This window comes from Urocitellus parryii, chromosome 12 (assembly GCF_045843805.1).
Source record: "Urocitellus parryii isolate mUroPar1 chromosome 12, mUroPar1.hap1, whole genome shotgun sequence".
Classification (NCBI taxonomy): Eukaryota; Metazoa; Chordata; class Mammalia; order Rodentia; family Sciuridae; genus Urocitellus; species Urocitellus parryii.
The window spans coordinates 3,400,078-3,413,678 of record NC_135542.1 but is presented as its reverse complement, the minus strand read 5'-3'; the positions used below and the strand labels follow the sequence as shown (position 1 = coordinate 3,413,678).

The 13,601-nt window shown below is 51.9% G+C and overlaps 1 protein-coding gene across 1 annotated transcript in view; it reads left to right on the top strand.

Moving 5' to 3' along the window:
* Positions 1 to 13,601, top strand: part of Sh3rf3 (SH3 domain containing ring finger 3) — a 323,625-nt gene that overhangs the window by 259,847 nt on the left and 50,177 nt on the right. Inside the window, exons 6-7 of the mRNA XM_026379826.2 lie at positions 3,912 to 4,082; positions 8,299 to 8,540. Of these exons, the coding sequence (XP_026235611.2) occupies positions 3,912 to 4,082; positions 8,299 to 8,540 (413 nt within the window). The remainder of the gene's footprint in view (positions 1 to 3,911; positions 4,083 to 8,298; positions 8,541 to 13,601) is intronic.

The window sequence follows — 13,601 nt, the reverse complement described above, 5'->3', positions numbered from 1 at the left end:
GTGGAAACGCCCCTTCTAGGCTGAAATGTAATCACAAAGTCCTTGTCCCATTAATGACATAGGGATCCTAAAACACTGAGGAAAAGATCACCATTTTGTTCCCAAGTGGTAATTAACCTTCAGTTATCTGAGGGCTGTTCCTCCAGGATCACAAACGTGACTGTCCAACAGCTCAAATGGTTTGTGGAGTATTTATCACAGCTGCCAACACTTGCTGCTTGAAACCTGGAGTGTGAACTCCCAGCTGAGGAAGTTGGGTGCTCACTGAGCCCAGGTGTGGGCAGGTGCCTTCCCAGGGCTGCTAGGCCCTGCCCTCTTTCTGGGCAGTTCCGTACTTGGCAGATGACTGGAGGGGGCTCCCTCCTGCTCTAGGAAACAACAAAAAGATTCAGAGCAAGTCTCCTTGTTTGTAACTCTGCACTCACACACATATGCACATATCCATCACCAATACCACACACACGCACACACACACACACATGCACACACGCGCACACACAGCACTCTGGCACTTAGTTGCAAAGCCTAGGCCCCTGATTTATTTTTCTCTCAACAAATATTTATTGAGAATCTACCTTGTGCCTGATAGTGAAGAGAGAGCATTGAACCATCAGATAGAAATCCCACTCTCATAGAGCATACACTAAGGGGGCAAGAGAGGAGACCTGCAGATAGAAAGTAAGTGCAAAGGCCCTGAGGCAGGAGCCTGTTCCATGTTTTCAGGGAACACTTTGGAGTAATGCTTGCCCAAGCAGGATTTGCTGGTTCTCTTCCTCTAGGCCCTTTTGAGCTGGGACCTTTGTAGATAGGACCAAGGTCACCAGGTGGCTGCCCATGCTGGGATCGTGCTAGGAAGAGGTCTCTGTCCCAAGAGAACACAGTTGCTCAGAATCCCTCAGACCCCTACAGGTGTGCTGGGTTGGAAGATGAGAGAGGAAGAAATAATTTCTTTTACTTACTTATTTTTGGTGCCAGGGACTGAACCCAAGGCTGCTTACCCACTGAGCCACATCCCCAGCCAGCCCTTTTTATTTTGAGACAAACAGGGTCTTGCTAAGTTGCTTAGGGCCTCGCTAAGTTGTTGAGCCTGGCTGTGAACGTGCACTCCTCCTACCTCAGCCTTCTGAGTGGCTGGGATTGCAGGAACACGCCACTGCACCTGGGTAGGAGGAAGGGAGAAACCCCTCATACTCTGGCTCAAGAGGTTGCCCTGCCTTGGAGCCTCTGCCTGCGGAAAGGGCCATTGGAAGAGCGTTCTTCATAAAGCAGAGTCCCGTGAAACAAGTTGGAGGTCCTGGCAGGAGCTGCTGCCCTGTGGGTGTATTCTGTGAGCTGGGATGCTCCCTGAGACACTTGTTCCCTGACATGTTGAGTGATTCCAGGCCACACGTGCAGGATGCTGCACAGTGACATAGGTACCTAGCCAGATGGGACACCTGCAGAGGACTGCTCCAGGCCAGGGAGTGTGGCCCTGGTGGCCCGTGTTTCCTATAGATGTGTCCAACAGCCAGAGGCAGCTCAGGGAGAAAGGGACTTGGCTGCACCCTGGAGCTCACGGATCCTCGTCTCTGGCAGGTGATAGGCCCCAGGCCCCCGCTCAGCTCTGTGTCCACTGGGTCCTGCACAGCACTAGGAGGGAGAAGAATAGAAGTGGGTCCCAAGCCCTGGGTCACAGGTTGTGGAGGGTGTTCTGGGTCAGCCGATGAACAAAGTCAGCTTGAGGTCCCTCCCCCCATGACCACAGACAGACACCTAGTTACTTGGTGAGGTCTGAGTCACACTTTGACCCATACATGCCTCAGAAGCCATCGCCTGGCTTGGCGGCCTGCTCTAGTCACAGTCAGATGGTTCTGACATCACAGAAGGCCGAAGGAGACAAACCTAAGCAGGATTTATGCTCCAATCATATTTCCTTGAGAACAGGCACCCCGCATCACGCATCACTTTTATCGGTCCCCGTGATCCCGGCCATCTCGGCTCCTGTCCTCCTCCCTCTCCCTCAGCTGCAGCCCCGTGGACGCACCCACTCCCTGGCCCCCATCGGAGGCTCCCGCTACAGCGCGCTGCTGCGCCCGGGTTGGGCTGTGTCCATTCAGACCTCACGTGACTTCTCTGTTTGTCGTATTTCCTCCATGGCTGCGGGAGAGAATGGTGACGGCCTAGATCCTCTGTCTGTCACCTGGGCATGGCGCTGACAATGGGAACCTAGAGACCCCCGGCAGGAGGGAGGGGTCCTCTCCCGATGGCTCTGTTGACCCTCGGGAAGCCCAGAGCGTTCCTAAGGGTCAGTGCTCGTCTTTCTGAACCAGGAAAGAACAACGTGCAAACCGTGTTTCATCCCAAGGAGTGTCCCTAAGGGAAGGGACTACAAATAAAGGAAGTAGGCGCCCTCACCGAGTGGAAGCAGAGGTCTGTGTGGGCAGGATTCAGATGTTGGAAAGGGTGGCAGATTTTTTTTAAGACAAAGAAGTCTTTGGTCTTGACGGAACTCTCCATTTCCTTCTTGAACCCTGGTGAGCTGTGCCTCGTTTCTGTTTTCACCTCCTACGACTGCACCACCCAGAGCCAGGAGAATGCCGTCGGGTGTCTGTGAGCCCCTCAGCTTCAGAGCCCTTCTCCTGCCCAAGCCACTAGGAACCCACAGTCACTGGACGGGATGACGTGCCCACCCAGCAGACCGTCTTGGAGCAAGAGCCAGAAAAGGACCCTTATTTTTAAAATATAGATATTTTTGATGGTGCCGGGGATTGAACCCAGGGCCTTGTGCATGCAAGGCAAGCACTCTACCCACTGAGCTATATCCCCAGCCCTAAAATGTATTTTTTAGCTTCTATTGAACTGAGGCCCCCCTCCCACTTTCCTAGGTGAACCTTATAAGATAATTATAGGGCAAAGAATTATCTGATACAGTTTGCTCCCTCAGTCCAAAACCAGCTATTCCCCCAAACCTGAAGAAGCAGAGTACTTTTGCAAGTTTATGTATTCCTTCCAAGCACCTGTGAGGTTGTATCAAATTATCTTCAGGATGTCACAAAACCGGTTTTCCCTAAGGCCACAGCTCACTTGTAGGCACAGCATCCAAACCTCAGGTCAAAATTTTAACTACTAAGTCTGTTCAGCCTCATCTGCAAATAAGATTTTTTTTTTTTTTTTTAATATTTATTTATTTAGTTATCGGCAGACAACATCTTTGTTGGTATGTGGTGCTGAGGATCGAACCTGGGGCCGCACGCATGCCAGACGAGCGCGCTACCGCCTGAGCCACATCCCCAGCCCCTGCAAATAAGATTTAAAAGAAAAGCGTAAGCCAAAAAAAAAAAAAAAAAATCAGTCACGGTACAAATCTTGCAAGGAAATATGTGGCCAAGAATTCCCTAACCAGACCCCCCTTGTTTTTAAAAGGGACCGAGCTGTCTTCCAGCTCAGCTTGATTGGAGGAGCCAGGCAGGTAAGCCAGGCCTGAAGCCAACTTAGCTCATGCTGGGTTTCCCTAAGGTTTTCTTGCTCAGAGCACCAGACTCTCAGGCAAACACAAAGAATAGAAGAAGATCGTGGCGTCCAGAGAGAGGGCCTCAGAATCCAGTTCTGGGGTGTCCTTCATCGCCTTGGAGTCACCTTGCCTCAGTGGGCACGATGAAGGGATCCCCCTCCCCTTCCCACTCACAGCTCCTGGGCCTACTTCTCCAGCCGCCAGGGCAGCACACCTGGCCTCCTCCCGCCTGCCTCTCGGTGCATGGGGAGGCGCGACTCGGTGAGTGCTGTGAGCCCCCTGTCAACCGTCGAGTCCCACAGACCTCAGCTCCTCTCGGGTTGGCTCCATCGGAAGATGAGCTTCATGTGCCTGTGACCAGCTGCCATCCACCACACCCTGGGAAGGCACCCACTGACCCTTGTCCTTGTCTTCTGTCCAGGTACCTGGCGCTCTATGCCTATAAGCCCCAGAAGAACGACGAGCTGGAGCTGCGCAAGGGGGAGATGTACCGGGTGCTGGAGAAGTGCCAGGACGGCTGGTTCAAGGGCGCGTCCCTGAGGACTGGCGTCTCCGGGGTGTTTCCTGGGAACTACGTGACACCCGTCTCCAGGTGAGGGGCCAGCAGCCTGGGCCAGAAGGGTGCAAGGTTCACCTTCTCCTGATGCTGTGGCCTGGGTCCCCCTAGGGGCAGTGAGGGCACTCAGCTGTCCTTGCAGCTCCAGCATCTGAGCTGGGTTTGCTTGGCTTTCCAGGGGACCCTGGCCACCAGGGGGACCAGAAAGGGAGAAGGAGGAGCTGGAGTCAAGGGCACAAAAGCAACTAAGCAGGGATAGGAAACTCTCCAAAGTGCAAGGTCTTGTGTGTGTGTGTGTGTGTGTGTGAGGACCCTGTGTGCAGGCATTGTATGTACAGTGAGTACAGCTTGTGTACATTAGTGTGTCACGTGTGTGCGCTGTGTGTGTAATGATGTGTATAGTATGAGTAGTGTGTGTTCCAGTGTACACGTTTATGTTCACTGTGTGTATCACATTAGTGTGCACCCATATGTGTGCAATGTGTGTAGTACATGTGTTTAGCAAATGCATGTGTGTATACAGTGGGTGTTCATGGTACCTGTGTATGCCCGTGCCTGTGCGTGTGCTGTAAGTACAGTGTGTGCACACGCATGTGTACAGGGTCTGCATGAATGGTCAGTGTGATGCCTGTATGTGTATGTGTGCACTTGTATGGCATTGAGTACCATGTGTACATATATGCAGTGCATGTGTGGGACGAGGAGCTATCATACAGAATACACACACACATTTATGAAAAGGCAGAGTGATGTGTTCCCCAAAGTAGCAAATGTTATTGAGTGAAGGACTGTGGGTGATTTAAATTTTTTTCTTCCTTGTGCCTTCTAGTGTTTTACAAATTCTGTGTTATTCAACTTTTATAAAATAGAAAAAGTCATTTTAAAAATTCACTCTAGAGGTAATCCCGAGTTGTCTGAGAATTTTCCATTGAGCTGAGGTTTGCGGCTCAGTTCTATTCCAGTTGGTTCTGTGCCCCGCGGCAGCACAGCCCTATGTGGAGGCTGCAGGACGGGCAAAGGAACGGAAGACACAGCCCTTGGGTTCTGACAGTCTATGGAAGAGGACTCCATGAAGAAAAATGACTGTACCTATCCCTGGCGTTGATGGCCAGACTGAACCACCCTGTCAGAGTGGTTCAGAGGCCCAGGGGACACACATGCAGAGTTGCCTCTAGTGGCTTAGGTTAGTAGGGACCCTGGTGCCTAGTGGAGGCCTGTGGAAGACAGTGCATCAAGGCCCAGAAGGTCTGCAGGGGAAAGGAAGGTGAGCAGCCAGAAGTGCTCCACTCAGGTGACCCTCGCAGGGAAAAGAATGAGCAGCACGCTGGAGGGGCTCAGAAAAGCCCTCTGCCCCAAGCCCAGCCTTCTAAGAGGAGGGATGGCTGCTTAGGGTGTAAGCTCCCCATGGATCCCTTGGGGCTTCCTTATGGGTGTGGGGCAGCCTGCTCTGTGCTTGTAGCCTGGGCTTCTCTTCAACAGGGAAATCTAGTCTGCAGTTCCCATTACAGCCTTCCCATGCATGCTCACCCTGCAGTTCCCCTTACAGCCTTCCCATGCATGCTCACCCTGCAGTTCCCATTACAGCCTTCCCATGCATGCTCATCCTGCAGCTGCACTTAGGGCTGAAGTCTTGAGTGCTTTGAGGGACCACCAGTGGGTCTGATGCAACTCATCAGTACCTTAGCCCTCATTGTCTACCGCTCCCCATCAGTGCTGAGGTTCCCCCAAGCATCTTGGCCTTCGTTGCTCATCCACACCCGGCCCTGACACAATGCAGACACAGCCCTCTGACTGAATTCCTCAGCGGAGGAGGGAGTGGGCGCTGACAACCAGGGTTGCCTCCATACACCGCCCCAAATCTGGAATGCCTTCCCAACTCTTCCCACTACCCAATTAAACCTGACCTGTCCTTCAGGAGCCCAGTCCTAAGTCCAGTTGCTAAGGAAAACCCTCCTCCTTCCCAAGGCACATGGTCAGAATGGATAGCTCTACCTACCACACCGTCCTAATGGACCTGTCTGTGAGTCCTGCTCATTGTGGGTCATCCAAAGTCGTGCAGAGCCTCCAGTCCCTAGGCATAGCAACCATCTCCATCTGGGCATGATGGGCTCCTTGTATACTCTTTGCATATACTAGGTGCTCAATAAATGTAGGTTAAGTAAATAAGTGAAATCTGGTAGCTCTGATGAAAAACTTACTCCAAAGACTGTCTTCCCACAGTGCCAGGCACTTTGTTATGGGGACATCCTCTGGTTAATGAAACTGGAACCATTTGGGTGACCTGAGCCACCTTGCTCAACTCTGGCTTGGGCAATATCATCAGTTACTCACTTCCCTTGAACTTTCTTGATCTTGATCCAGGTACAAAGCAGCCCAGAGCCATGGACACCCATTAAACAGAAGTCCCTCCAGCTCTATAATGTGATAATAAGAGGTCCCTCCCTGGGGTCTCCTCCTGTCCCTCAGAGAAGGAATCATCATTATATCATAGGCTCAGACTTCCCCTGTGGGGTCCATGCCTCACCACAGAGCAGAAAAGCTTGCCTCTGGATTCTGTGCCTCTGCTCCCAGGAATTACACCTTCTCTGATCCTCACTGTTCTTTAGGAAAATTGTCAAAACCACTCAGCAGGAGCTGGGGTTGTGGCTCCGTGGGAGCGTGCTCACCTGGCATGCACGAGGCACTGGGTTTGATCCTCAGCACCACATAAATGTAAAATAAAGATATTGTGTCCACCTAAAACTAAAATAAACAAACAAACAAACAGATAAATACTCAGCAGAAACTTGATACCTTATCAGGACAGGTCAGAGGGACAGGCGAAGGCCTAGCCCTCTCTACACGCAGACCAGGATCGACTCATCGGCATCTGCCCCCGCCACCCTAAAGTGCTCTGGGCTTGAGACTCTGACATTTACAAGTGATTTGCAGCTTTGCAACTGTGGAGGAGAGTCAGAGTTCATTCAAAAAGGTGGGGACCCCAGGGTGCATGAGACTCTGCACTAAGGAGATAAGAGCTTGGCTGGAGGATGCCTTGCCATCCCGCTGCCAGAGCGGAGGGAGGGGTTTACCGTGCCACTAAAGATGGGTTTGCGTTAGCCACCTTCAGCCCTGTGCCCTGACCTGGCCAGTGGGAAAGCCCAGGCTATTTTGTTTTTAAAGACTAAATGTGAAGTTGCAAAAGTGATCCATAAACTCATGGGTGGCACCGGCTGTCAGGGCTGCAAGGCAGAGGTGAGTCTCAAGATAGCTCAGAGGCTGAGGAAGGACCACGCTGCCCTGCGGCTCCTTTTCAGGTGCCACCTTTTCTGGGCGGCTCTTCTCCCACAGCTGCTCTGCAGAAGCGCTTCCTGAGCGCTGTGGGGCTCTCCTCCAATGAAGGTCCAGCCTGGTCATACCATGCCATGGAGATGAGCCAGGACCCAGGGGAGGTAGAGGGCTTGGCACAGCCTCTTCTTCCACTGTGGCTTCTGCTGTCTCAGAAGTGAGACAGAGACCCCGAAGGAACAGGAACAGAGGTTTACCCAGCTTCTGGGCAAACTGAAGACCTTCTGGTTCCCATGAAACAAAATCCAGAGAACGTTGTAAGCCCCCCAATTCTGCGGTACCCCATACTCCCAGAGCCAGGGCATGAACGGAAAGTAAATACATGCAGAGAAAAAGGGTTAAAAGCCTTGTTTCCAAAGTCACCCTGCTCCTCTTATGTGAAGCGGTTTCAGCTGGAAGCTGCCGGGTGAAAGGGCTTCTATTTTTGCTGCAAGTTCCCTGACATCCTCAGGAGAAATCATGTTGCCTGTGCCCTTTCCCAGCAGCCAGCAGAAACATGATGGGGCCAGGCCCAGAGGAGCTGGCATCGTGTCCCCACCACGTGCCAGATGTGTCCGAGCCTGGTGAGATGCGACTTCGTCACCCACTTTTCCTGGCTGTGTTTGGAGACGCACAGCTGTGTGTGAGAATGAATCAGGGCCGTCACTCTGGTGCTAAATATGTGGTTTGGATCGTTCCTCTGTTCCTTAGGGTTCTTTTGCCATTGATTGAGGATTCACCTTGGGAGTTGGCTCCGTGAAGGTGTTATCAAGGGTGCTCTTGTTAAATCTGACCTCTGGGCATCCTTCAGCTAAAGCCATGTCTTACCATTGAATCAGGACTTTCCTGGAGCACTTCCCCTTCTTTTAGAACCTAGAAGAGCCACTGGCAAAGGCTGGGTTTCATCTGAGCCTTCTCACTGACTTGCTTCTGCTGGTTTCTTTAGGGTTCCTGGAGGAGGGGCCGGGCCACCCCGAAATAGTGTGCTTGGAGGATCTCCATTGGCCAAAGGGATGACCACCACCATGCATCCTGGTGGTGGCAGTCTGAGCAGCCCCGCCACTGCCACCAGACCGGCCCTGCCCCTCACCACACCGCCGCACCTGGCAGGCTCCCCACCGACGGGCAGCTGTCTGCGGCACGCAGCTCAGCCGGCCGCCAGCCAGGCCCGGGCCACCATCCCAACAGGTATGGACACAGACTCCCAGGCCCTCACCTTGCTGGGAAATTGACAGGAGAGCTTTCTGGAACACAAATCCTGAGACACACTTTGGCCCAGGTCTCAGGTAAAGAACAGTGTGTGTGTGTGGGGGCGGGGGGGTGATTATTTCTCGTCCCAATCTTAAAGTCTGCTGATCTCCAGGAAGTTCACTTGACTTATCGTGTTACCCCATCCTGGCAGCTGAAACGGATTAAAGAATTCACAAATATTTACACATTTTGCTATGGCCAGAGGACTGTAGGGACTGATAAGATCGACATGGGCGACGCCTCCCCAGGGAGCCCGTGGTGGGCTGGTCACCGAGGTCCCCGGTGGCTAGGCCCTTCAGGGCTCCTCAGCTGGGCAGCAGCTCACAGGACAGGGCTGGTAACAAGCACAGGTCACGGGGTCCCCATCTGGAACTTTTTGAGGCTGGAAGGAATGGTGGTCCTTGGCTCACCACCTTTATGGCACATGGTCAGTCAGTAGGCTGACAGAACTTTAGGAAAAACCAGTTTGGCCCCAGAACAGGATGCAATGAAAAGAAGTCATGGAGCGGCCCTTGAAGGCATCCAGAAGGCGAGCACGTATCTCTTAGAAGCTTAGCATGGGGCTAATAAGAACCATTAAAGCTCGACTTAAAGAATGCCTCCCGGGAGCCCACACCCCGTGACCTTCCCAAACCAGTCACACTGTCCTACAGTGAAAGGAACCCGGGACAGGGTGCGTAACCCAGAATTCCTCTTCCCACCCCACATCTACCTTCTCAGAAGTGGAACTCAGAGGGCAAACAAATGAAAGTTCTTTCTAGCAGTAAATTGCAGTACTTTGGAGACTAGGCAGCTAGGACCCCACCTATTCAGAGCACCCAGAAGGTAGTGTGCTGAGTGAGAAGTTAAGGCGGAGCCTCACATGGCAGAGGTGACATCTTCTCCTGAGTCACAGCTGATAGGACAGGGGGATGGGAGTATTCCAAGCTCATTGTCCTCTTGCCCATTCCATGGGTCCTTCTGAAACGGAAGAAGGTGGGCTGCCGGCACACCCGCACGCTGATGCACTTCAGGCTGACATGGGAGAAGCAGCATTCTGGTGGGCCCTGGCAGGGTCCTGAATTTAATGGGGACGGCTTGGAGAGCTTTCAGTCAGTGTTCCTGCCCACTGACAGGATGTCCTCCCTGCTCCCAGTCTTTGGTATCAGGGAAGCAGGGAGCTCTGGGGAGGGAGGGGATGTGTGGGGCCTTAGGGGAAGGAAATGGTAGAGAAGGCCCCTCAGAAGAGGGCTTTCCCAGAAAAAGCAGCAAAGCCACATTCAAGCAGGAAAATGACCAAGGATGCATTTGCAAGGAAAGGAATTGTCCAGCGGACAGAAGTGGGGGCAAAGCAGGCTTCTGTCTAGCTGGCTGTAAGTACAGTGGTCTTTCCTCACCTACAGTGTGGCTCCCAGTGGTTCCAGGTACCCACCATCAACACAAAAGGGCAAAGGCATTGCAATCAGGTATTCTGACAGAGGGTGAGAGACCACATTCACATAGCTGTTTTATAGTAGTCTATGATTATGACTGTTCTAAATTAAACTTTATCATAAGTAGGTATGAACAGGAAGAAAAGATTTCTAGGGGCTGGGGATGTGGCTCAAGCGGTAGCGCGCTCGCCTGGCATGCATGCGGCCCGGGTTCGATCCTCAGCACCACATATGAACAAAGATGTTGTGACCACTGAGAACTAAAAAATATTTAAAAATTCTCTCTCTCTCTCTCTCTCTCTCTCTCTCTCTCTCTCTCTCTTTAAAAAAAAAATTTTAAAAAAGGTTTCTAGATGGTTTGGTACTATCTGTGGTTCGAGGCATCCAGTGGAGATCTGGGGACAGACCCTCACTGAAACAGAGGCCTGGCTGAAGGCCTCGGCTTGGCCAGCAGACAGACAGACCTATGCTCAAGTGCCAGGGTTGCTGTCATTGCTACGATCTCCGTTTCCCCCTTCTGTGAAATAGGTGTATAAGCAGCCTTCACCTCCCAGGAGATTGTGTGAGGGCTACCTAGCAGGGCACCTAGTATGTACGCCGCCCATGGTGGCTATTTTTATTCCGTGAGAGAATAACAATGTTCAATGTATGAGAAGTTTAAAAAGTAAATAGGAATCGTTACCAAAGATTCTCAAGGGTTGAAATTTCTCTTAAAGGCAGTGAGGACCCTCTGAGGGATTTTAAGCCAGGGGGATAAGACTCTCACAGACCACCATGGCACAGGGGAGAGAAGAGCCTGGGGCAGTCTGGCCTGAGTCAGGAGCCAGCTGGAGAGAGCGAGAGGTGGCAAGGAGCCTGAGCAGGCAAGGGGCACAGGGTGGTGCATCATCCCAGAGGCAGAGTGACTGTGACTCTGTGTGGAGGTGCTGCAGGTGACCATGGAGTAATAGCATATTCTGGCCTGGAAGATACCAGAAGGGAATTGGTTTATGGTGAAAGATGACGAACCAGGTTTAGCCACGTGGTTTCAAGAAATGTGGTGGGTTGCCTGGGGCTCCTGGCTGATTGGAGACCACCTCCCTCCCTGTGGGCTCGGCCACCATGGTAGAAGGCAACCCTGCCCCCCCAGCTTACCCTGAAGAGACACCCGACTCGACTCTGGAAGTTGAGGCTTCTGCAGGTGTTGACATTCAGAAGAATAGACGTGGGGTGCCATGTGGATCCCTTCTGGGGGTAAAGAAAAACCACCTGATTTTTCAGGAGCAGCCAGAGTGGACTTTCGGTGCCTGGTGTCCAGCATCTTCAGTGAGTGAGAGAGTTTCGGTGCCTGGTGCTCAGCACCATCTGCTGATGCAGGATGGAATTCTGATAGATTTTTGGTGCCTGGGGTCCAACCTCATACTGGGTGGTGTCCAGCGGAGGTGGAGTTGGCTCCAAGAAGTCTCACAGGTGGTCTAAGTACCGCACTGGCTGGAGAGCCTCCATGACCAACTCCATCAAGCCAGAGATCCTACCGTGCCCACTAGTCTTTTCTATGTATCTTTTTAAAAAATTTATCAACTCAAAATATGACCTGTATTTTTGCAACCCTAGACTGTGGAGCCCTGGGAAAGAACTACTTGTCTCTGTACCTCAAGTTCTCTGTAGCAGATCATATTGTCTGGTCCCAGACCCCTCACCTCCAGCCCCTGACCCCTTATCTGATTCGTCACATGTATGCCATGGTTTAAATTGATCTGCTAGTGTTCCTTGGTACCCTCCTCCAGTTTGGGGTACACCCATTGTGATAGTCAGCAATTAAATCACCTTCAGCAAAGCTTCCAGACTGCTCAGAGCATGCCAAAATGCTGGCCTCTGTGGCTCCTGGAGCACTGGGCAAGACCAGGGGCAGCGAATGGCCCAGGCCAGGTTCCTTCTGATTATAAACATCACGTCCAGTCAGCCCAGCATGCCATACCAACGTGTCTCTGGGCACCATGACATGGAAAGGCTAAGCAGAGCTGTTCCTCCTGGTGAGTGAGCATCCTGGCATGGCAGCCTCGGTTTATCTGCCCCAAAATAGCCAGCATAATGGCCTTTCTATGCCAAGCCTTGCTTAGAAACTTTCCCAATTCAAAAAGATAATGGAGCCCTGCCAGTCATTTCTCCCTCTATGCAATAACAAGCAGTATCAAAAGAAATTGGCACGGCTCAGGGCAGCACAACACTGTGTCGTGTCTCCCGCGCCCATCACTATAGTAACCACGATGGTGTGACAAGCATTCTCTTGCCTCGGTTTAATTTTACATACAGACAGAGTGAGGCGCAAGATGGCTAAACTGCGCCCCTTGTGCATCCCAGCCTCACGCCTGTCCCCGTGCCGTCGCTGTCACAGCCAGGTAAGAGAGTGGCTCCTGCCGAGGCATATCAGTAAATTAAATGCCACTGAATTCCCACGGCATTTTCCACTTGATTCTGCATTTAGAGAGCGAGAAAACATGGTTGACAGTACAAGTAATGGATTGTTCGCCGCAGTAATTGCCCATTTCAGCAGACCCCAGCCTTGGCAGGCGGTTCTCATCTCCAGCCAAAGGCAGGCGGTTTGACAAAGGCTTAATTGCATCGGCCATAGCATCCAATATGATTTGTTCTACTTGATTAATGTCACTCCCCTTCTCAAGGGCAGTGCACCCCCTGCCAAGTGCCCCTGTGGCTTAGTTGCTCACATCAGTAGGGGCAAGTGCTCCTGCAGCCACTTAGTTATCCCCAAAAACAGCACCCCAAGAAAGAGCTAGATTCACAGTGCTCTGAGAGAGTCTGGGGTTACAGAGAAAACCAGACAGACCCAGTTAGGGGAAAAAAAAAAAAAAAAGACAAGGAAACAAATTCCTAAAATAGAATTTGAAAAGTGCTGTGGTAGAGGCACAGGCAGGGTATGAAGAAAGCATGGAGGAGAAAGAGTTCACTGAGGTGGGGGAGGAAAGTGGCCAAGAGGATGGGGAGAGGTGTACAAAAGGTTTTCAAGAGGAGATGATCACGCCTGGAATCTCCAAGGGTGGTTGGGCAAAGTAGGGAGGGTATCGGAGGCAGAGGAGCCAGCAAAGGCAAAGGCCTGGCAGTGAGGAAGACTATAGTTCCTACCGTTGATGTAGTTTGATGTGGAAGAAGTAGTCCAGTATGCGGGTGACCATTTTTCTGCAGAGAGAGGCTTTACTTTTAATCTAGAAGATGGAGAGTACACAGCATGCAGCAGTGGGTGGGGTGGGGTGGGGTGAGAGAAGCATCCAGGCGGAGTGAAGGTATGTGTGCAGCCCTGAGACCAGCAGAGGCCGGGTGCATTCGGAAACAGAAGTGAGGTCTGCTTGGCCGAACAGAGAAAGGCTCGTAATGAGGCTTTTGAAAAGGTGTGTAGGGGCAGATGATGATGGTTCTCTTAGACCACGTCAAGGCATCTAGATTCTATCCTCGGGGCAGTGGGACACATTCAAGGGCTTTAAATAATAGCTAGAGTCAGGTTTTTGTATTTGAAAGATCAAGCTAGACTCCTGCTCATGGCTCAGCAGAAAAAATGAGGGCAAGATTTACCCTCCCACCTGAAACAGCTAAG